Genomic DNA, 22,279 nt, shown 5'->3' on the forward strand with positions numbered 1-22,279 from the left:
GTCTTGGCACCCTTGGCAAAAGGCAATTGACCATAAATGTATGGGTTTGCTTCTGGACTCTCAATTCATTCTATTGATATAGAAAGATTTTTAAATTAATGTTATTTTCTCTGAGGCCTAACCTGGGACCACTCTGAGTAGAATCAATGTCATTTTTGCCCACACATATGAACTAATTTAAGTGGGGTGCCATGTGACCTCATTGAGGAAAATTATGTTCATTAATAGGTCTCCAGGAAATGAGAAACAGGAAGTGTGGTGATTGGTGCATTAGAAAGAATTTTGGATTAGAATTAGTAAGACCTGGGTTTGTATGCTATTCAATCCAAAGATATGGACAAGTTACTTAACTTCTGAGTTTTAGCTACCATGAAATGGAGATGATGGCAATTTTGCAGGGCTGGTGTTAGCATTAAGAGACAAAGGTTTTGAAAATAATGGCATGGTTCCTGGTACACAGTAGGTACTTTACATGAAGTAGACTCACAGCTGGTGTATGGTCTTGTGGCTCCCTCCCTTCTGACCCAGGATAGTTATGTGGGATCAGGAGAGATGGGCTCCTCAGTGTGTATCTGTGACATTTCCCACAGTTCTGCTCCTGTCTCCTACACTGTGCAGCAGTTATAGTTCTACTCCCTCACATTTTCTGTCAGGGGCAGTATAAAGGGTAGATGAAAAAGAGGAAAATGGCTCTCCACAGATCAGCTTTCTGGCTAGGTTAAAGGGAAGTACAGTAGTGAACTACAAAGTAGGAAATAGTCATATCTGGTTTTATATATCTAGAGCTTTATTTTAACAAAAGAAATAGCATAACTGCACGCAAAAGTTTTTGTCAGTGCAGAACTGTGTCACAACTGAGGGAATCCTGTCTGCTTAGATCAAGAAACCACAGTTCAGGTCCTTAGTTTACCTTGTGGTTGTCCCCAAATTGTAGGTAAAGGGTCTAGGAGGAAACAAACCATCCCTGTTCTCAACAAGTCTTCTAAGTCTAAACCTAAATAGTGATGGTATCACTAAGGGGCATGGTGTTCTTCGGCTTCTCATTCTTCTGATCAGAGAGTTGGCTGGAGTCAGGGGGAAAAAACATCTGCACAAGACTGCTTGTTCACCTCGGTTGTTGCCCAGTCTTCCCCTGTTCCTCTGGTTCCTTCCCCCAAACTTGACTCATTAAGTACTTTCTGGCTTGATTGGCCTCTTATCTCACACCTGAAGTCCTCTCCTCTCCCCAAACTCTTTCTTCTATGTGGCCTTACTTGGATCCCTCAATGCTTTGGGTGTTTAATAATAAGGGAATCCAGCTTCTGTTATATGACTGTCAGCTCCTGGGTCTCAGAAAGGCCATACCGAACTTTGTGCTCGTCAAACAACTTGCGCAGGGCACTGATGTACAGTGTGTGGTATTTGTCCACTGTCTTCTTGTTTGGCCTCTTAATCCTGGGGATTGGCAGGGGCTCCCCAACTGTAGGGAAGAAGAGGCAAGGATCAGAGCTCCCTCTCAACTCAAATTGCCCTCCCTCACAGGGGTCCACATACTGAAACTCAGTGTCCCCTTCTTTTGTTTTTCCTTCTGCTCCAACCTCATCCTGTCTCATATTCTCCAAATACCTAATCTCACGCATGCTTCAGAGTATGAGAACAAGCTCAGGAGAGTGCTGAAGGAATGTATGTGAATAATTATGCTCTCATGGCAGCTGTTGAACTCTGTTCCACTGGTGAACGGCCACAACTCTTATCTGTTCCGTTGTTGTCCCCACCCTGCCCTCAACCACACCCAATAGAATATCCATTGCCCATCCAAGCTGTGTGCCAGGTTCCTGGGACTTGATGTGTGACTTGGGTGGGGGGAATCAAGGACCAGGGTGGTTCAGAGGTACTGGAAATCTCACCAACAGTGGTAATGGGCAGATTGAAAGGCAGAAAGCCCCAGGATTCTTGAGTGAGGCCTCGGCCATGGAAGGTACAGAAATTTAGTCCCAGAATTTTTTTGAATGTGTCCTGGAAGGTTTTTTGGAAAAACCTTAACCATGTGCCCTCAGGGAAGGTCTCTTGATTGTAAACCTCATTCTCTCCAAATGAATAGGAAGGAACAAGGTGTGCTCTGCAAAGAGAAGGGCAGAAGTGTGAGTTCTCCCAGGAAACTTCCCCCAGTGAAACCCTCACCAAGGTGGGAAACCTGTAAATCTCCCCATTATAGGACAAGATTCCAAGCACCCAAGCATCTTCAGCCTATGTCTCATTCTTGCCATGCCCCACCCTCCCAACTGAACCCTTTGTGAGGAGCTGCTACACATTTCCCCATAGTCAGAAGAAACCAATCTTAGGAAACCTAACTGCCTTTATTGCACCCAGCATCCAGGGTGATCTTAAACTGCGTATCTGGACATGTCGCTCTTCACTTTAAAACTCTTCGAGAGCTCCCCACTTTGTACCACGCTACTTAACATGGTCTTTGTTCTCTAGTTCTGCCTACCTGGCTAGCTTTCCCTCTCCCTACCCCTTCCTTGCAGTCTGCTAAGCCATACTAAGTGTGACAAGCTCTCTCTTGTCTGTGTGTCTTTGTGCATTCTGCTCCCTCTACTGGAAATGCCTTCTTTCTGTCTTCACATGGCCAGTTCTATTTTTCCGTTCAATACTCAGCTCTGATTTCATCCCCTGAAGAAACTTTGACCACCTCCAATTCCCTCCCCCACAATGTAGATTAGGTACCCCTCACCTAATGCTTATCTTTCTCCTGCACTAATACTATCTTAACTCTAGTACATTCATCTTCTTACCTGTCTTACTGATGTTATCTGTCAAGCTGATCAAGTTGGGAACTCTTATCATTTACTTATGAATTCTTAGGGCCTGGCATAGTACTTGATATGAAAAAACCCTGAGTTCTTTCTCCCTTTTGGTCTGATTGGCAAGTCCTAATATTTCAATTCACAATTCAGATGTCACCCACTAATGAAACTTCTACTTTTGGTGAAAGTCTTTCCATCAACCAGTGCTTTCATAGCACTTTGTACATATCTCCATTATAACATGTCATTCATTCAACAAATATTTATTAAGTTCTTTCTATGTGCCAGTATTGTTTTAAGCCCTGGGGATACATCACTGAACACAATGGATTAAAAAATGTCTGTCATCATAGAGTTTACCTTTTATTGAGGGAAGACAGACAATAAACAATAATAACAAATAAATAAAAAACAGATATATAAATAAAAGTAATGATACATAAGCAAATGATAAGTGCAATGGGGAAAAGAGAGCAAGATAGCCAGGATAGACCTTATTGAGAAGAGGGACAGCTAGAGCACAGGCCCTAAGGCAGGAATGTGCACCTTGTTGGAGGATCAGCAAGGAGGTAAGTATAGCTCTAATGGAGTGAACAAGGAGCAGATCAGTAGGTGATGAGGTCAGAGAGGTGGCCAATGGCCAGATTATTTAGGGTCTTGCAGGCTCTTGTAAGGACTTTGGCTTTTGCTTGGAGTGAAATGGGAGTTGTTGGAACATTTGGTATAGTGACATGATTTGACTCATGTTTAATAGGATCATCCTGATAGAGGAATCATACTTCAACATAATGAAGGCCATATATGACAAACCCATAGTCAGCATCATACTCAATGGGAAAAAAACTAAAACTGTTAGCCTTAAGATCAAGAATAAGTCAGGGATGTCTACTTCACCACTCTTATTCAACATAGTTCTGGAAGTCCTAGCCACAGCAATCAGATAAGAAGAAGAAGTAAAAGGTATCCAAATTAGAAAGACAGTAAAACTGTCATTATTTGCAGATGACATGATATTATATATAGAAAACCTTAAAAACTCAACCAAAAAAAATGACTAGGTTTAATAAATGAATTCAGCAAAGTAGCAGAATACAAAATTAATATTCAAAAATTGGTAGCATTTTTATACATCAATAATGAACTATCAGAAAGAGAAATTAAGAAAACAATCCCATTTACTCTTCCAACAACAAAAAAATAAAGTGCCTAGGAATAAATTTAACTAAGGAGGTAAAAGACCTGTACTTGGAAACTTATAAGATACTGAAGAAAGAACAAATAAGTGGAAGCATATACTTTTTTTATAGATAGAAAAAATTAACATCATTAAAATGTCTATATTATTCAAAACAATCTACAGATTCAACACAATTCCTATTAAAATATCAATGGCGTACCTCACAGATATATAATACATATTCCAAAAATTTATATGGAATCGTAAATACCCTGAATAGCCTCAGTGATCTTGAGAAAGAAGAACAAAGTTGGAGGGATCACACTACCTGGTATCAAACTATATTACAAGACCATAGTAATCAAAACAGCATGGTATTGGCATGAGAACAAGCATGTAAATCAATGGAACAGAATAAAGAGCACAAAAATAAACCGACACCTTTATGGTTAATTAATATTTGACAAAGGAAGCAAGAACATAGAGTGGGGTAACACTCTCTTCAATAAATGGCCTTGGAAAAATTAGATGCACGCAAAAAAATGAAACTAGACCACAACTTACACCATACACAAGAATAAACTAAAAATGGATTAAAGCCATAAATGTAAGGTGCAAAACCATAAAAATCTTAGAAGGAAACATAGGCAGTAAAATTCAGACATTTCTCATAGCAATATTTTTGTCAATATATCTCTTCAGGCAAGGGAAACAAAAGAAAAAATAAATAAATGGGACTACATAAAACTAAAAACTTTTTGCAGAGCAAAGGAAGCAAAGGAAGCCATCAACAAAATGAAAAGACAACCTACTGAATGGAAGAACATATTTGCCAATGATACATCTGATAAGGGGTTAATATCTAAAATTTATAAAGAACTTTTATACCACTCAACACCAAAACAACAACAACAAAACCCAAAAACAATCCCATTAAAAACTGGGCAAAGGATCTGAACAGACACTTCTCCAAAGAGGACATATAGATGGCCAACAGACATATGAAAAAAAGCTCAACATCATTAATCATCAGAGAAATGCAAATTGAAACCACAATGAGATATCACCTCACACCTATCAGAATGGCGATCATCAATAAATCAACAAGGATGTGGAGAGAAGGGAACCCTTGTGCAGTGCTGGTGGGAATGTAGACTGGTGCAGCCACTGTGGAAAACAGTATGTAGTTTCCTCAAAAAATTAAACATGGAACTGTCTTTTGACCCACAATTCCACTTCTGGGATCTGAAGAAACTCAAAACACTAATTTGAAAGAATGTATGTACCCCAAAGTTTATTGCAGCATTATTTACAATAGCCAAGATTTGGAAGCAGCTCAAGTGCCCATCAGTAGATGAGTGGATAAAAAAGCTGTGGTACATTTACACAACGGAATACTACTTGGCTGTAAAAGAGAAGGAAATCTTAGCTTTTGCCACAGCATGGATGGACCTGGAAAGCATTATGCTTAGTGAAATAAGCCAGTCAGAGAAAGACAAGCACCATATGATCTCACTTATATGTGGAATCTAATGAACAAAATAAACTGACAAAAAAAATAGAAACAGAGGCATGGATACATGGAACTGACTGACAGCTGTGAAAGGAGAGGGTTTTGGGGGGCTGGATGAAAGAAAGTGAAGGGATTAAGCAAAATTATACATATATATGTGTGTATATATACATGTATATGTGTGTGCATGTGTGTGTGTGTGTGTGTGTGTGTATATATATACATATATATATCAGATAGACACAGACAACAGTGGGTGATATTCAGGGGGGAAAGGGGGTGGAGGTAGGTAGAGGTGGGAAAAGGGGGAATAAATGGGAATGGAAAGATACTTTGCTCGGGGTGATGGGCACATGGTGCAGTGTGCAGATGATGGTTTATTGAGTTGTACACTTGAAACCTGTGTGGTTTTGTGAACCAATGTTACCCAAATAAATTCAATTTAAAAATAGGATCATCCTGGCTACAGTTGAGAATAGACTCTTGGATGTGGGGGAGACAAAGATAGAAGCAGGGAGAACTCTTGGGAGACTAATGTAATGATCCAGGGGAGAGGTTATGGTAGTTTAAACTGGGGTGGTAGTTGAGATGGAAAGTGGTTGGCTTTTGGATATATTTTGTAATTATATGCACATATGTCTGTCTTCCCTATTGGACTGAGTTCCTTAAAGGTGAGGACCAGGTCTTATATACATATTTTTATATCCTTAATGCCTAGTGCTATGTCTGACACAGAGTAGGTGTTCAATAACTGCTGAATGTATGCATTCTATTTCTCAAACCAGATTATATGCTCATTGGAGGGCAGTAATCATGCCTTTTTAAAGTGAATTTATTGGAGTGACATTGGTTAATGTAATTATATAGGTTTCAGGTACACAGTTCTACAATACATCATCTGTATATTGTATTGTGTGTTCACCACCTGAAGTCAAGTCTCCTTTCATCACCATTTATCTCCCTACGCCACCCCACCCTACCCTTCCCTCAGTAATCATATCTTATTCATCTTTGCAATCCCCACAGCATCAAGCCTAGTGCCTTCCCTGCCCTGGGTAGGTTCTCTTGCCTCTTGGTTAACAGGCAGATATAGGGTAAATCTGCATTCTCCACACCCCCAGTCTACCAGGCTAATGGGTAGAAGGTAAAAGTCTTCTTCAATTGTTCTTCCTGCAACTTCAAGTAAAAAAGTACCCACCAAAATGTGTCTGGAGGTCAAAACACCTCTGAGGTACAGTGTAAGGAAGTAGAGAGAATTAATTAGAACAAAGAGGGAGCCCTCTCTAACAGGTTTCCAAGGAAGGATACCATTCTGGAGAGGTGCTACAGAGAATCTATGGCACCCAGACAATAGGGCACCATAACTTAGGGACCCACCCTGTCTTCAGTGCTAATTTCACAAAACCTTTATGCTGTTTAAGGAAGATGGTAGAAGCTCCTGGCCGGCACAAGAGGGCTTCAGCAGCTCCACCCACCACGATAACCACAGCATTGCCTGAGCCTTTCTGAGTCAGCAAATACTTCAAGGCCAACTCACTCACGGGGCACACACCTGTGAAACCAAAGAGTCAACAAACTTGGTGTCTGAGGATGGGGTAAGGGGTTCTTCTGTGCTCTTAATGGTGGAGACAGTTCTTCTGTTTCCTGACTGTTGTTTTCACTCTTCTGTCTTTGACCTCTGCATCCTGGGTTACCCTAGTCTGAGGTTGGTCCTTATGTGTTGGGAGTCTATGCTGCTACAGTTGGGGTGACATTGAGTTCCTCTTCCTACTTCCTCTTAATTCAATAGTATTTAAGCCCATCCCTTCCCTCTGTACTCATTAACCACAGCCACCTTCCACTCTCCCCAGGCTGATAGCACTGGAGACTAACCAGAGTTATCTCCCCAGGAGTGATCAGGACTAGCCACCACCAACCTGCTTTCCCCCTACAGCACTTGCTGAAGAGAAGCCATTGGCTGGGGTTTCTGGGGAGTAGGCAGACCCAAGAGCCTGCTCAAATCAAATTGAAATGTAAATGAACCATGGAATAAGGATGGCACCCTGTTGCTCAACAACAGTCACAGAGTCTTTCCTCACTTCTGCTTCCCATCTCCTGGGATAGCAGAAATTGCCTCCAGGCCTCAGTCATTGAAAGAGACCTCTGCTCCAGGTTCATGCCAACCTCAGAGGGGAGCAGAGCCATCCTCTGGGACTCTAGTGTTCCCACCTGGTCACTCCAGATAAATATATCTTACCTTTTATTATTTCGCTTCAGTTGTTTTCTGGTGTCCAGAGGATGGATATTCATCCAGAGAGAAGGACATTTGTCACAGTACCCTGGCTTGTACCCTGGCATGGGGAGGTTGTTCTTGATTCTGATGGATGTTTATTCTTTATCCCTTGATGTCTTATGCAAGTTTGAAGGGGTTCCCAGGAGATGAAGGTCATGGGCCAGGAAAGTACCAGCTAGTATGAAAGACTTTAAAATGTCTTTAAGACTCCCTGGGATGAGAGCTGCTTTATAAATGACTGGCCAAAAGAAGTGAACTGATATCCCAGAAAGAGTCTGACAAAGTTCATCTGAGCTGCCCATTTCATGACTGATTTCCCCAACAGTTGGGTTTGATATTTGGTTTTTACCTTCTGCTTTCCACTTTGGCTTTGATCCTGAACTCCAGCCTTCTCCTTCTTTCTCTGAATGTATTCTTGGTAACTCTTATGAATGCCCATAATCTACTCTGCTACCTAACCAAACCCTGCCTCCCAGATCTTGGACAGAACCTGATGCTTAGCCACATACTCCTGTTACTGGTCCAGCATGTTCTGGACTCATTTTTTACTAAGTTCTCTTCCAGCAGGGAGTGAGAATTGGACTGACTCTCAGGGCTTAGTGAGGTTGGAGCCCTGAGGTACATCAGAGGATGGAATGATTTCTTATACTCACCCATTGACATCACATATTCTCTCACAATTGGGATCCAGAAGATCCATTCCAAGGTCCCTACAGAAGGAGTGATGCCTGGGAAAATCCGAGCAAAGCCAGTGGCCTCAGTGGCAAAGTTGATGAAGACACCGTAAGAGACAATGCCATGGGGGTGGTTGGCAATGATATAGTTGTGTTTGGGAGAGAGGTCATGAGTCTTCACCAGCTGTTAGAGGGAGACTGAGTCAGAACAGTGGATAGGAAGAAGGAAAAGAAGACATGTGGACTCAGATCCCAGCAGGTAACCTGTGTTTCCCTCGGGGAGCCCAAATCCCTGTTCATTGGGATGTTGCCAGGGGTTATGATGCTCAGAGAGGCTGACTTGGGTTTGTCACTGTGAGGAAAGGCTGCTATCCATCCATCTCCTCACCTGCCCATCCATCTTGGGCCCCTACTCTGCATTATGCCTCTGAGACTTGATCTTCACTACTGGCCACCAAAACCTTTGAAAACATGAAGCTGAGTGGAGAGAGAGAATGCACCCAGAGGAAGGGGTAGTCACCTTTATTGGGAAATAATTTCGGAAATACTTCCAGAGGGTCCATTTTCGTACCCAAGCTGAACGCCTACCACCTGCGGGTACAGAAGGACAGGGAAGAGCAGGTGAGATACTGCCAATTCTTCTATCTTTCCAAGAGGCGGAGGGTTCTTCCTACAGTCCTTAGGTCAAAGGAAGGGCATCCTTCTCACACTTCTATATTTCTAGGGCAGAGCTGTAGGTACTGTCCCTGAATCCAACCCCCAAGAAGACATGGGAAGTCCCTGCTCCTCTGGAGCCAGCCAGAAAGGTGATAGACAAATAGTGTGAGGCTGGGCACCTGTCCAGGAACATCAACCTTTTCATTCTTCCTGGGAAGCCTGGCAGAGACTTCTGTTCCATGCTGAGCTTCACTGTCCTCTCTCCCTCCCCTTCCCCTTCCTCCTTTGTACCTCCCCCTCTCTACTCCTCGCCATCACTCCTTCCTTTCCCTTTCCCTTTCCCTTTCCCTTTCCCTTTCCCTTTCCCTTTCCCTTTCCCTTTCCCTTTCCCTTTCCCTTTCCCTTTCCCTTTCCCTTTCCCTTTCCCTTTCCCTTTCCCTTTCTTTTCTCTCCACACTCCTTCTCTCTCTGCCTCTCTCACTCTCTCTTTCCACCTCCCTCTCCTGTGGGTACATCCTTGGCACAGACATCCTGTGTCTCTTACCTTGACTGTGGGTGTTCCAATCATAGGCGAGCCAGGCTAAGGTGAGCACAGACAAGGTCCAGAACTTAGTGAATACCAGAAAGTAGGGTACAAGGAGAATGGGAATAGCTCCTGAGGGGACACAAAGGGTTCATGCCCTTCAGTTCTCCTCAAGTTTAATATACCTCTCATAACTGTGATCTTTACTCTATACTGAAGGAGCAGACCAAGGCTTGTTTGAGACCCATCTCCCCCTCTCCCCTAGTCCCCACCCAGCTCTTCTGTGGTCCAGGCTGGCTGTTGAGTCCCTGAATCTGGGTTCCCCTGATGGTTGAGATCTTAACTGAGGAAACAGCAGAACTATGTTAGCACATTCAGTGGAGAAGGATTGCCTGCAGTGCACAGGCTGTTTGTTGCTGAAAGGAAAACTTTTTAGAAACTGCTCTTTACTGAGTTCAGTTTTGTCCCATTCAAAACGTCTCAAAGGTTCATAAGGGAAAAATGATATATGTTAGCAAAGGGCCACAGCAGTGAAATGCAAATGTGGTGTACCTTACAGCAGTGGGGATTGAATTCCATTTTAAAATATGCATTCATGAGAAAGGGACTAAGTACACATATTGTGATTAAAAAAAAAAGACCCAGCTAAGGGAATGACTTTTTTGACCAGGTAGAAAAAAATTCAGAGAAAGAGAAGAAAATCAAGAGTTACTTACACGTAGCTTCGTCTCTTGCATTTTGAGATGAAAATAACATAGACAAAAATAACAAACAAAAAAAGACAGAATGGCATGTTATGGAGTAGAAGAAACCTTAGTGATGGGCTGAATTCCCCTTATAAGGATTGACTGGGTTTTAAGGGTGGAGATTTTAGGGGAGGTCCCAGGGGAAGATCTCAATAGAATATTCAGCAGTTTTCCAGGTGTGTCCTTTCAGGTTTGTGGTCTCCACTAGCATCAGGGTAGGGGTCATTATTCAGTACAGCTGGTCCTGAGGTCAGCTGTGGCTGGTTTTGTTGCTTACCTGGGCCTGGAGCTGAAATACAGCTGAAGCCTATATGTTCTCTCTAGGGAGGAAAGGTCAGGGATTCCAACCCGCCTGACCAGTGATATGCTAGGGGAAGAAAGGTCATTCTGGAGGCGAGGCCACACTCTACAATTGTGCTTTGCTAGGCACCTGAGGCTTTCTGCCCTGATGACGTTCTATACCTGGTCCATCATCCTTGCTCTGCTCACATCTGTCTAACCGCCTACCACAGTTTGAATGACGGTTGTTCTGTAGTTTAGTTGTAGTTTTGATATGGTTATGGGAGGATGCAAGTACTGTGTTTACCTATGCCGGCATCTTGACTGGAAGTCCTGGCCAATTCATTTTTGACAAAGATACAAAGCAATTCAATGGAGGAAGGGTAGTCTTTTCAACAAATGATGTTGGAACAGTTCGATATTCATATGTAGTAAGTAAACCTTGACCAAAACCTCACATTTTATTAAGAAATTAACTCAAAATTGATCATAGATCTAAATGTAAAACACAAAATTGTAAAACTCTTAGTAAAAAACAAAGGAGAAACCCTTTATGATCCATGGTTAGATAAAGAGTCCTTGGATTTGACATCAAAAGCACAATCTGAAAAAAAAACAAAAACCCAAGGGAGCTGCCATAAGACTGTCAGCTGAATTCTCAACAGAAACTTTACAGGCCAGGAGGGACTGGCAAGAAATATTCAAAGTGATGAAAAGCAAGGACCTATAAATAAGATTACTCTACGCAGCAAAACTATCATTTAGAATTGAAAGACATATAAAGAGCTTCCCAAGCAAAGAAAAGCTAAAGGAGCTCATCACCACCAAACCAGTATTACATGAAATGTTAAAGAGTCTTCTTTAAGCAAAAGAAGGAAAAAAAAAGATAAAAAAATATGAACAATAAAATGGCAATAAATACATATCTATCAAAAATTTAATCTAAAAAACAAAATAAATGAAAAATCAGAACAAAAACAGACTCATAGATACAGAGAACATTTAAAAAATATTTTTTCTTGATTTTGAGAGAGAGAGAGGAAGGGAGAGAGAGAAACATCAATATGAGAGTGAAACATCAATCAGCTACCAGGGCATGTGCCCTCACCAGGAATCAAACAGGCAATGCCCAACCAACAGAGCCACATTGGCCAGGGCCATATAGAGAATATTTTGACAGTTGTCAGATTGGAGGGTATTGGGGAATGAGTGAAAAGGTGAAGAGATTAAGAAGCACAAATTGGTAGAATATAAATTCTGTAGAATAGTCATGGGGATGTAAAGTATAGCATAGGGAATATAGTCGGGAATATTCTAATAACTATGTATGGTGTGAGATGGGTACTAGATTTATTGGGATGATCACTTTGTAAGTTATATAAATATCTAATTGCTGGGGTGTACATCTGAAACTAATATAATATTGTATGTCAAATGTTATTGAAAAATTTTTAAAATGATTTAAATTTTAAAAATTCAGTAAAATAAAAAATAAAATTAAGAGGTATGCTTGACACAATGAAGTTAATCATCCTAAGCTTCAAAAAAACCTCAACAATTGGTCATATTCATGTGGATCTATTTCTGAACTCTATATTCTGTTCCATTGATCACTATGTCTATCCCCTTACCAATAATCACTGTCTTGATTTCTGTAGTTTCTGGCCTGCAAAGTTTCTGTTGAGAAATCAGGTGACAGTCTTATGGCAGCTCCCTTGCAGGTAACTAACTGCCTCTCTTTTGCTGCTTTTAAGATTCTCTCTTTGTCTTTAACCTTTGGCATTTTAATTATGATGTGTCTTGGTGTGGCCTCTGTGAGCTCATCTTGCATGGGACTCTGACTTTCCTGGAGTCTTAAGATCAGATAGTGTGATTCTTCCAACTTTATTATTTTTCAAAATTGTTTTAGCTATTGTAGTTCTTCTATTTTTCTATATAAATTTTGTCTATGTCTACAAAAACTCCAGATGGGAGTTTTAAAATTAAACATTTTCTTTTGAAAAAACTTTATATCAACAGAAAATTTGCAAGAGTATATATATTTTTTTTAATTCTCACCCAAGGATATATTTTCCACTGCTTTTCAGAGAGAGTGGAACGGAGAGAGAGAGAGAAACATCAATGTGAGAGAGACACATTGATTGGTTGCCTCCTGCACATGCCCCAACCAGAGCTGGGGATGGAGCCTGCAACCCAGGTATGTGCCCTTGGCCGGAATTGAACCAGGGACCCTTCAGTCAATGGGCTGATGCTTTCACCACTGAGCAAACCTGGCTAGGGCTGCAAGAATATTTTAATAAAATTCCATATAACCTTCACCTAGATCTACCCCTCCTTAACATTTTACATTTGATTTATCTCTAAATATAAATATATATAAATATATGTTTGTATTTGAGAGTATATTGCAGAGACAACAACACTTTACCCCTAAATACCTGTGTGTATTTTCTAAAAACAAAGACATTCTCTTCCCTTATAGCACTCATAGTGCTATTATCAAATTTGGAAAATTTTAATATTTATGCAAAACTCTTATCTAATACACTCTACTGGGACTTTTATTTGAATTGCATTACATTTATAGATTTGGGGAGAATTGACATCTTTACTATACTGAGTCTTCCAATCATGAATACAGTATATCTATTTAGGTGTTTAATTGTATTCATTAGCATTTGGTAGTTTTCAGCCTACAAATACCGTAAAGGTTTTGTTAAATCTATTCATTTTTTGGAAGTATTGAAATGATATTGTTTTTTAAATTTCTATTTTAAATTTTTCTCTGCTAGTATGTAGAAATGTGGTTAATTTTAATATGTGATCTTGTATCCTGTCACTTTGCTAACCTCATTTGTTAGTTCTTGGAGGTTTTTTTGTTTTTAGTAAATTCCTTGGGATTTTCTACACAATCATGTCATCTGTAATTAGGGCAGTTTTAGATTTTTTTTTTTTTTTTTTTCAATTTGTATGCTTTTCTATGTATTTTTTTCTTCTTGTCTTATTGCCATTGCTAGGACTTTTAGTGTGATGTTGAATACAAATGGTGGGAGTGGACATCTTGCTTTGCTCCCAGTCTTAGGAGGAAAGCTTTCAGTCTTTCACCATTAGCATAATGTTAACTTCAGGGGTTTTTTGTAGATGTTCTTTATCAAGTTGAAGAAGTTTCCTTCTATTCCTAGTTTGCTGAGAGTTTTTATCTTGATTGAAATTGATGTCTGTCAATTGCTATTTCTACATCAGTGGATATGATTGTGTGTTTTTTCTTTCTTGGATGGTTAATAGAGTAGTTTACATTGATTGATTTTCAAATATTTACACTTGCATTCCTGGAATAAAGCTCACTTGGTGGTGGCATATTATGCCTTGTAAATATTGCTGGATTCAATTTGCTAGAATTTTGTTGAGGATTTTGCATTATATTCACGAGGAATAGTGGCCTATAGTTTTTTTGGGTTTTTTTGTACTGTTTTTGTCTGGCCTTGGTATCAGTGTTTAGCCTCATAAATGAGTTGGCAAGTGTTCCTTCCTATTCTGTTTTCTGGATAAGATTGTGTAGAATCTGTGATATATATTCTTTAAATTGTTTGGTGGAATCCATTTGGGCCTGCAGATTTCTGTTTTGGAAGGTTTTTAACCTTCCATGATTAATATTTAATTTAATTTAATTAGTAGTTATAGATTACCTATTTTATCTATGCTGAGTTTTGGTTGTAATTTTTGAGGGCCTCCAAATACAATTGCTAATTTGTCTATTTTTCTTTTCAGTTCTGTCAGTTTTTTTCATATATTTTGAAGTTCTATTGTTAGGTGCATACACAGTTAAGATAGTTATGTCTTCTTGGTGAATTGACACTTTTATTATTATGTAATGTCCCTCTTTATCTCTGGTCCTTTCTTAAACCTGTACAGCCTCAAATTACTAATGATTACTAACTTAAGTTAGAGATGGTACCAATATGAATCTAAGTTTGTCCTCTCTTCAAGTCATTTCTGATTTGTCCCACTTGTTCACTTTCCCCATATAGTAATAGCCAATATTTATTGTACACTCATTATGTAAAACTGTTTTACATGCATATTTTATTTAATCTTTGTAAAGACCCTATTAGGATAGTAATTCTCTCTCTCTTTTTTTTTTCTTTTTCTTTTTTAAATATATCTTTATTGATTTCAGAGAGAGGAAAGGAGAGGGAGAGAGAGAGACAGAAACATCAACGACAAGAGAGTCATTGACCGAGCCCGCAACCCAAGCATGTGCCCTGACTGGGAATCGAACCCCGATCGCCTGGATCCTAGGTCAACGCTCAACCGCTGAGCCATGCCCGGCCGGGCAGGATAGTAATTCTCATTTGTGGATGAGCAACTCAGTCTAAGAGATGTTAAATATCCACCCGAGGTCACACAGCTAGCTGGTGGGGAAGCCAGAGTTAAGAATGCAGATTGTCTTACTCCAGGGATTATACCCTTAACCATTAAGCTGTTATTATTGCTTCCTGTCAGTTCTGTCTTCCAAACATCTTTCAAATTATCCTTTTCCTCACCTCCATGCTACTACCTGGTCCAAATCACCATTCTCTCTCTCCTGGGTGACTATCACTGTTTCCTAAATAAGCCTTGTGCTTCCATTTGAGCCATGACATAGCAGCACGCTGAATGCAAATCACACTCCATTCCTCTGCAGCATATAGCCAAAAATGGCTGGTTTATCAAGAGGCATTCTGAGGCTTTGTGATTACTTAGTAGATTCGAGTTAACTATAGATATAAGAAGCTGTGGGAACAAATGTTAATTTAATAATTTCACAACTAACACAGCTTCCCATGACTCTTAGGATCAAGTACAGTCTTGTAACCTTGGTTTCAAAGGCCCTCCGTGATGGAGCCCTGGCCACCCCCTTGTTCTCTGCATTCCACCATACTGTTCTGTCCGTTCCTTCAACTCATTTTCCTCTCTAGCCTCTGTTGTCCCTTTTACTTAGAAGATTCTTTCCTCAGCTCTTTGCCTGTCTAGTTCCTATTCATCTTTCAGGCCTCAGGAGAAATGTCACAGTTTCAATATTTTGGAGCTGTTGTTGACTTCTCTCCCTTTCCAAAAAAAAAAAAAAGAAAAAAGGAAATCTCTCTAATTCATCCTCCTGCCTCTATCTCCATTGCTACTTCTTTGGTCCAGGACTTGATCTCCTCTGGTCTAGACTGCAGTCGGGTGTCTGCTCTTGGCCTGCTGGTCTCTTCCTCTCCAGTCCATTTTACATGCTACTGCCAGATAATTTTTTAAAGCACAGTCATAATGTTGCTTGCCTTCTCTGAAACCTTCAATGTCTTCCCACTGCTGACAGAATAAAATCTGAACATGTTAGCCTGGCATTTTAAGGCCCTCCATGGGCTAGCCCCCCTCATCTTCCTTGCCTCATCTCTCAGTACCTGCACTCACATCCCTCATGCTTTAGCCCATTATTCCTCAAAGTGTGGTCCCATACCACTGTAAGGACACTAGATGGTGTGAGTTGGTGTATGGATAAAAAGTTATTTTAACGTGTAATGAATAAAAGTGAATTCATGGTAATGATATAAAGTTTCTTGTTAAAATACATAAATTTTGGTTACAGAAATGAGTCAATTTGGAAAAAAATGTTAAATAATAATAGCATAGGAGGTACTCAGCCATGGAAAGAATCAGAAGGTGGGATGCAAATGGCTGAAGTATGGGAAACAAGGGCTCAACCACTTTAGTTTACTCCCTATTCCTTCAGCCCACCATGCAATTTCAGATCCTTATGCCTTTGGGAATGCTGTTCTTATTCTGACTACCCCCTCCCCAAGTTTCTGCCTATCAAAATTCTCTCAACCTTTAAGGCTTAGCTCACATGATACCTCTTTGGTGATATCTTTGCTGCTTCTCTGGTCAGAATTAAGGGCTTCCTCTTCCACACATCCACAGCACATTACTTATGCTTCTACTTGCCCTGTTTGATTTTGGTGCTTGTGTAGTTCATACCTTACATGTCTGGCCCTTCCCCTACTAAACAATAAGCTTATTGAAAACAGCTGTTAGCACAGTGCCAAGCAGAGGCGAGAAGACTTATGATAAAATCTGTTATGCTAAATTGTAGCACTAGTAGAAGTTTGATTTCAAAATTCTCCAGGGGCAGGTGAAAACTTACAGTAAGAGAAACCACCAATGCCTTTATTCCAAGCAAGGAAAGGCCTTGTGAGGCTCCAGGGTGTGCATGTGTGTGTAAAGCTATAGGCAACCAGTTGTTTCCAGTGTAAAGCAAAGACCCAGCATTCTAATCAAAGCCTTCCAAGAACATAGCTGGTGTGTCTGAGATGAATTTATGTGGTTTTTTGGTTACTTATTGGATCCAAATTAACTATAGATCTAAGAACCTGTGGGAATTGAAAGTAATTTAATAATTCAATAAACATTGAATGAGCACACCTCATGTGAAATCTCTGTGCTAGAGGCAATGGGGACAGGGTTGGGGACTGGAAGGAGGAGGGTGAAGAGAATAAATATGAAAATAATTAAAATAATTTAAGTATGGTAATTGGTACCATGTATCCAGCATTTTCAATTAAGAAGCTCTGTTCAGCACCTAATGTACATTATCTCACTTAATCATCTCATGACCTTGAGAGGTAGATAATTTTATCACCCCTGTTTTACACATGAAGAAACTGAGGCTCAGAGAGGTCATGTACCTTCACTCCAAGCTTTAGGGGGAAAAGAATGTAGCATTTGTTAAGTCTTTATTATATGCCAAGAGCTATTTTAAGCACTATGTGTATGTTAACTCATATTAATACATGTAGAAAATAAAGTTCTTGCCTTCCAGAAATTCATAGTCTAGTGGGAAAGACTGATACCATAAATAATGAATACATCCCAGAGAGTGAGAACTATGTAGTCAGAGCTCAAATGTCATTCTATGGGAACCCAAGGAAAAGACTATTCCTTACCACTGGGGAACCAAGAAAGACTTCTTGTAGAAGGCAAGATTTAAGTTGAATTTTGGAAGAAGAATAGGATTTTGACATACAGATTAGTGAAGGAAGAGCTTTCCATGCACAAGGAAGAACTTGAACAAAGGCCTGGAGATGGAGGAGTCCAAAGCCCGTGAGTAACACGATAACCTCCAAACGTACAGGGAATCTGGGAAGTCATGGAATAAGAGATGAAGCTGGGAAAGAAGCTTAAAAAAAAAAAAAAGTGTTGGCAATGATGTGGAGAAATTGAAACTCTAGTGCACTGTTGGTGGGAATGTAAAATTGTGCAGCTGCTATGGAAAACAGTATGGAAATACTTCAAAAAAAATTTAAATGGAATTACCACATGACCCAGGAATTCCACTTATAGGTATATATCAAAAATAATTGAAAGCAGGTCTTAAAGAGATATTTGAACATCCATGTTCATAGCAGCACTATTCACAATAGCCAAGAGATGACAGCAACCCAAGGGTCCATCTATTGAGGAATGGATAAACAAAATGTGATATATACAGACAATGGAATATTATTCAGCCTTAAAAAGGAAAAAAAAATCCTGTCACACGCTACAATATGGATGAATCTTGAACACATTGTGTTAAGTGAAATAAGCCAGTCACCAAAGAACAAATAGTGTATGATTCCACTTATATGAAAGTACCCAGGGTAGTCAAATTCACAGAGACAGAAAGTAGAAGGGTGGTTGCCAGGGGCCAGGGGGAGGGAAGAATGGGGATTATTGTTTAATGGGTACAGAGTTTCAGGTTTACAAGATGAAAAATTTCTGTTGATGGATGGTGGTGATGGTTGCATAACACTGTGAATGTACTTAATGCCACTGAATTGGACACTTAAAAATGGTTAAGATGGTAGCTTTTATGTTATGTGTATTTTACCATGATTTTTTAAAGCTTTAAAAAATGCAGGTCAAAGAAAACAATCACATTTATTATTAGTGTTTTTACTTAAGATAAATCAAAGCCATCATTTGTCCCTGACATCCTCAGTTCACTCCTCCAGCTCTTTCAGGATGACTGGAGTCTGGTAAGATTGGGGGTGGGCATTACCAGGAGGCAAACTCTCACCTTCTTGGACACTTACATAGTCAGTGTTGGATATACCTTCTACCCTATCCCTGTCCAGAGAGAGTATCTTTTGAGAGGGGAAACGAAGAGAGAAAAAACGCTTAAAAAGAAATCATTTTCTGGGAGAAAAGTAAGCACATTTTATTGAGGAGGGCTCCCCAGAAGAGCCAGAACAATCTGGGCCCTTGGGTTCAAATACCATACAAAAGCTTTCTGTGGTGGGACAGACCCCATACCTAAAAAGGTCAGCTCACACAGCTTTTTCTCTCTTGACCTCCTTTCCCTGCCCTCTTTGCCCCCTCTTTCTGGGATCCAGACTTGAAATGGTGGCTGCCATCATGATGCTAAATCTCTGAGGACATTCCTGTGCCCCTCACTTTCCTAGCTAAGGTCTGGAACTTGTCAAAGGAGTCTTTTTGAAGAAGTTAAGAAAAACACAAAGGAAAACAAGAAGAAAAAATGAAAGACTAGAAACAAATACATTTACAGAAAAATTGCTTCCTTCTCTTATTACCAGAGTCATGCCATTGATGGACTAAGAGCTCGGCATAGTTTGACTTCAATAAGGCTCAATAAATCTTCATCTTTTGGGGGCAATGGGCCCCTTTGGCAGTCTGGTGAAGCCTATGGACCCTTCTCTGGATTGTATTTTTAAATGCACAAAATAAAATACAGATTTACAAAGGAAACTCAACATATTGAAGCACAGTTATCAAAACATTACCAAAAAAATGTGATCTGGTAACATGGGCTCATTGATTTATGCATTAAATAACCAGGCCTAATGGTAGTTCAAATAACTGTAAGAATTTCTGAAGCAGTCACGAGCATAAATAAAATGTCAAGATGCCTGCAGCAACTGGCACATGATGTGCACATCTTTGCAATGTCTATTAGTGACACATTCACAGGTACTGCTAACGCTTCTGTGGTTTGTTGCCTACACTCATCATTCCATTTGAAATTAGTGAAATTAAAGAGATAATTTTTTCCATCCAAATTCAAAGTTGCACCCAGCCGGTGTGGCTCAGCAGTTGAGCATCAAGATCCCGGTTCAATTCCCTGTCAGGGCACATGCCTGGGTTGGGGGCTTGGTCCTCAGTAGGGAGCATGCAGGAGGCAGCCAATCGATGACTCTCTCATCAGTTCTATCTCTTTCTCCCTCTCCCTTCCTCCCTCTGAAATCATTAAAAAAGAAAAAAAATTCAAAATTGCCCACACCCCCGATTTGAGGTCCTGTTTAAGAACCTCTACTCTAAGGGGTTATACAGATGTCCATGGATTGGAATAGGCTGCCTCCTACTTGTCTCACCCTTCAGGATGACATTTCTCCCTGCCCAGTTTCCAAGTTTGCCCTTTAATTGGCTGCTGACAAAGCTCTGGTTTCTGTCTGGGAGTCCACTGAACAGCTGGCTTTTTCTCAAAATTCTGTCTAATGAGTTACTCAGGCAGCCCTGAGATTTTCCAAATTCTTTCACCATTGCCTTATACTGGGAAATCACCTTACACCTACCTAATAATACCAATGCTGCAAGTCACTACCACCTTTGCCCCAGTCTGTGAATCTGACTCTGAACTAGAGGGGGCAGTCCTGAGAAGGCTGGGGTGATATTCAAACTAGAACAACTATAGCCTCATTCCTGGCCTTCACACCCCTCAGTTGGGAGGAGAGAAATCCAGTGAACTCAGCAGTAGTGAGTGAGGAGGCACAGTCCTTCCCAGGGGGAGGGGGCCAACCAAATAATAGTCTCTTTGAAGCCCTCCTCATCTGTGAATTCCTGGCCTCTTTCTTGGCCTGTTTCCATGTGCTCTCTAGCTCCTGGGGTTCACTCACCTAAAAATATGAAGACTGGGATCCACTGAAGAACAGCGAGGGTTTGGAGGATCTCCTGAAGATTCTGTCGGGAGAGGAAAACCATGACTGTGGTGCTGTTCTGCTGTGGCAAGAAGCCCAAACGGAAGGCCAGTGCCTGTAAAGCTGAGGTGCTTGCAGGTGCTTTGCTTTAATCTGTTACCACTGAGTCCCTTTAGCTGCTAGAGGTTTTAGGGTTGGCCTAAACTTTCCTCCAGTCTTCCCTGTTTCTCTGCCCCGCCTCAACTTCCTACACACATCAGATTTCAGATCCTACTATCTAATCTCCCTAATATACATATATTCTTTCTCCATGTGTGCTCAAGTGCAATGAGGTAGAAATAGCCTTGAGGTGGTTCTAGCTGTGTGTGTGTGTGTGGGGGGGGGGGTTACCTGATAAATTAGGGCAGAAAAAAGAATGGCTTAGGCCTCAAATGGGACCTCTGAAAGCAACCTGCTACCTTTCACTGCTTAAGAAAGGGACCTGGTGACCACATTTGTTTCTGCCCTAGTGGCTGCTCTTTGCCTCCTCCTGTCTCCTGCTGAGAGGTCTTTTTCTGCATCGATATCTATACTTCTCAAATCCTTCCTTGTGCATCTATTCCCAGGGGCTCTGTATCAGTGGCCAGATACCATATGATAGAGTGGGAAAGCATTGCACAGAGAGCAGACCTAGGTTCCAGTCCTAGCTCCACCATGTTTTTCCCATGACACCTTTGGAAATTGCTCATCTCTCTAGATCTCAGTTTAACCATTCATTGTTGGGAGGCAGTTTAGTGGTTAGGGGCATGGAGTTGAGAGCCAGATAGCAGGATTCAAATATCAGCTCTGCCAATTACAAACTGGTGAAGCTTTGTGCCTCAGTTTCCCCTATCTATAAAATGGCAATAATAACAGTACCTATTTCATAGGGTTGTTCTGAGGAGTAAATGAGTGGATGAATATAAAGTGCTTCGCACAGAGCTTGGCACATAGTAGGAATTAGGTAACTGTTTCCTGTTGTTATTATTTGTTTAGTTCTATTAATGTCTAGGTTCCAGGGTAAGAGGCTTTCTTCTGCATACCAGCCTCTGCAAAATTAAAGATTATCCCCAGGTCCCAGACCTCTGGATTCATTTTTTTCCTGTAATTATCTATTGAGTGACTGCTGTTTGCCATACTGTATTGTAGGTTCTGAGGATTGAGTGGAGAAGATGGACATGACTCATACCTTCAACGAACTTACAGTCTAGTGGAGGAGACAGACTTTAAACAAACAATCATGAAAATGTTTCTACACTTGAATTTGTGATTGTGTCTTAAAAAACAGGGCTGGTATTCTCAGTGTAAGGCCTTGAGTATACAAGGTGCTCAAAAAAACACTTTTGAATATAATCAAAAGGGTTGCTAGGAAAATCAAATACAAGAATACTATCAAGTGTCCTACAAGTGCAAGAAAATATTGATTCCTTAGCCTTCTCCAAGGAGATAAGCAGAACTCTGTCTTCCTCCCTACCCACCAACTCTGGTTTGGGCCTCCTGATTATACTAATACGACTCTTTAGAGTTGAGCTTAGAGAACTTTTTGGTATGTTGTGGGGGTGTGCTTTCATTCTCCAATGTATCCTAGATGGCCACCTGACCTGTAGCACCTTTCTCCACTTCCTCTATATTTACTTTTCCCTAGCTGTGGTTCTTAAGCTGCTTCTTGGGGCTACTTGACCACATACACGTTGAGATGTAT

At 40.6% G+C, this 22,279-nt stretch overlaps 1 protein-coding gene across 1 annotated transcript; it reads right to left on the minus strand.

The window, feature by feature from the left end:
• Nucleotides 1-1,304: 1,304 nt before the first annotated feature.
• Nucleotides 1,305-20,623, minus strand: DGAT2L6 (diacylglycerol O-acyltransferase 2 like 6). Its single transcript, XM_016207392.2, has 7 exons — nt 20,539-20,623; nt 9,624-9,734; nt 8,943-9,013; nt 8,402-8,606; nt 6,854-7,028; nt 1,887-2,098; nt 1,305-1,459 (listed from the first exon to the last, which is right to left on the minus strand). Exons 1-7 carry the CDS (start codon nt 20,621-20,623, stop codon nt 1,305-1,307), a joined length of 1,014 nt encoding a protein of 337 aa, XP_016062878.2.
• Nucleotides 20,624-22,279: the final 1,656 nt, after the last annotated feature.

This window comes from Miniopterus natalensis, chromosome X (assembly GCF_054644295.1).
Source record: "Miniopterus natalensis isolate mMinNat1 chromosome X, mMinNat1.hap1, whole genome shotgun sequence".
Classification (NCBI taxonomy): Eukaryota; Metazoa; Chordata; class Mammalia; order Chiroptera; family Miniopteridae; genus Miniopterus; species Miniopterus natalensis.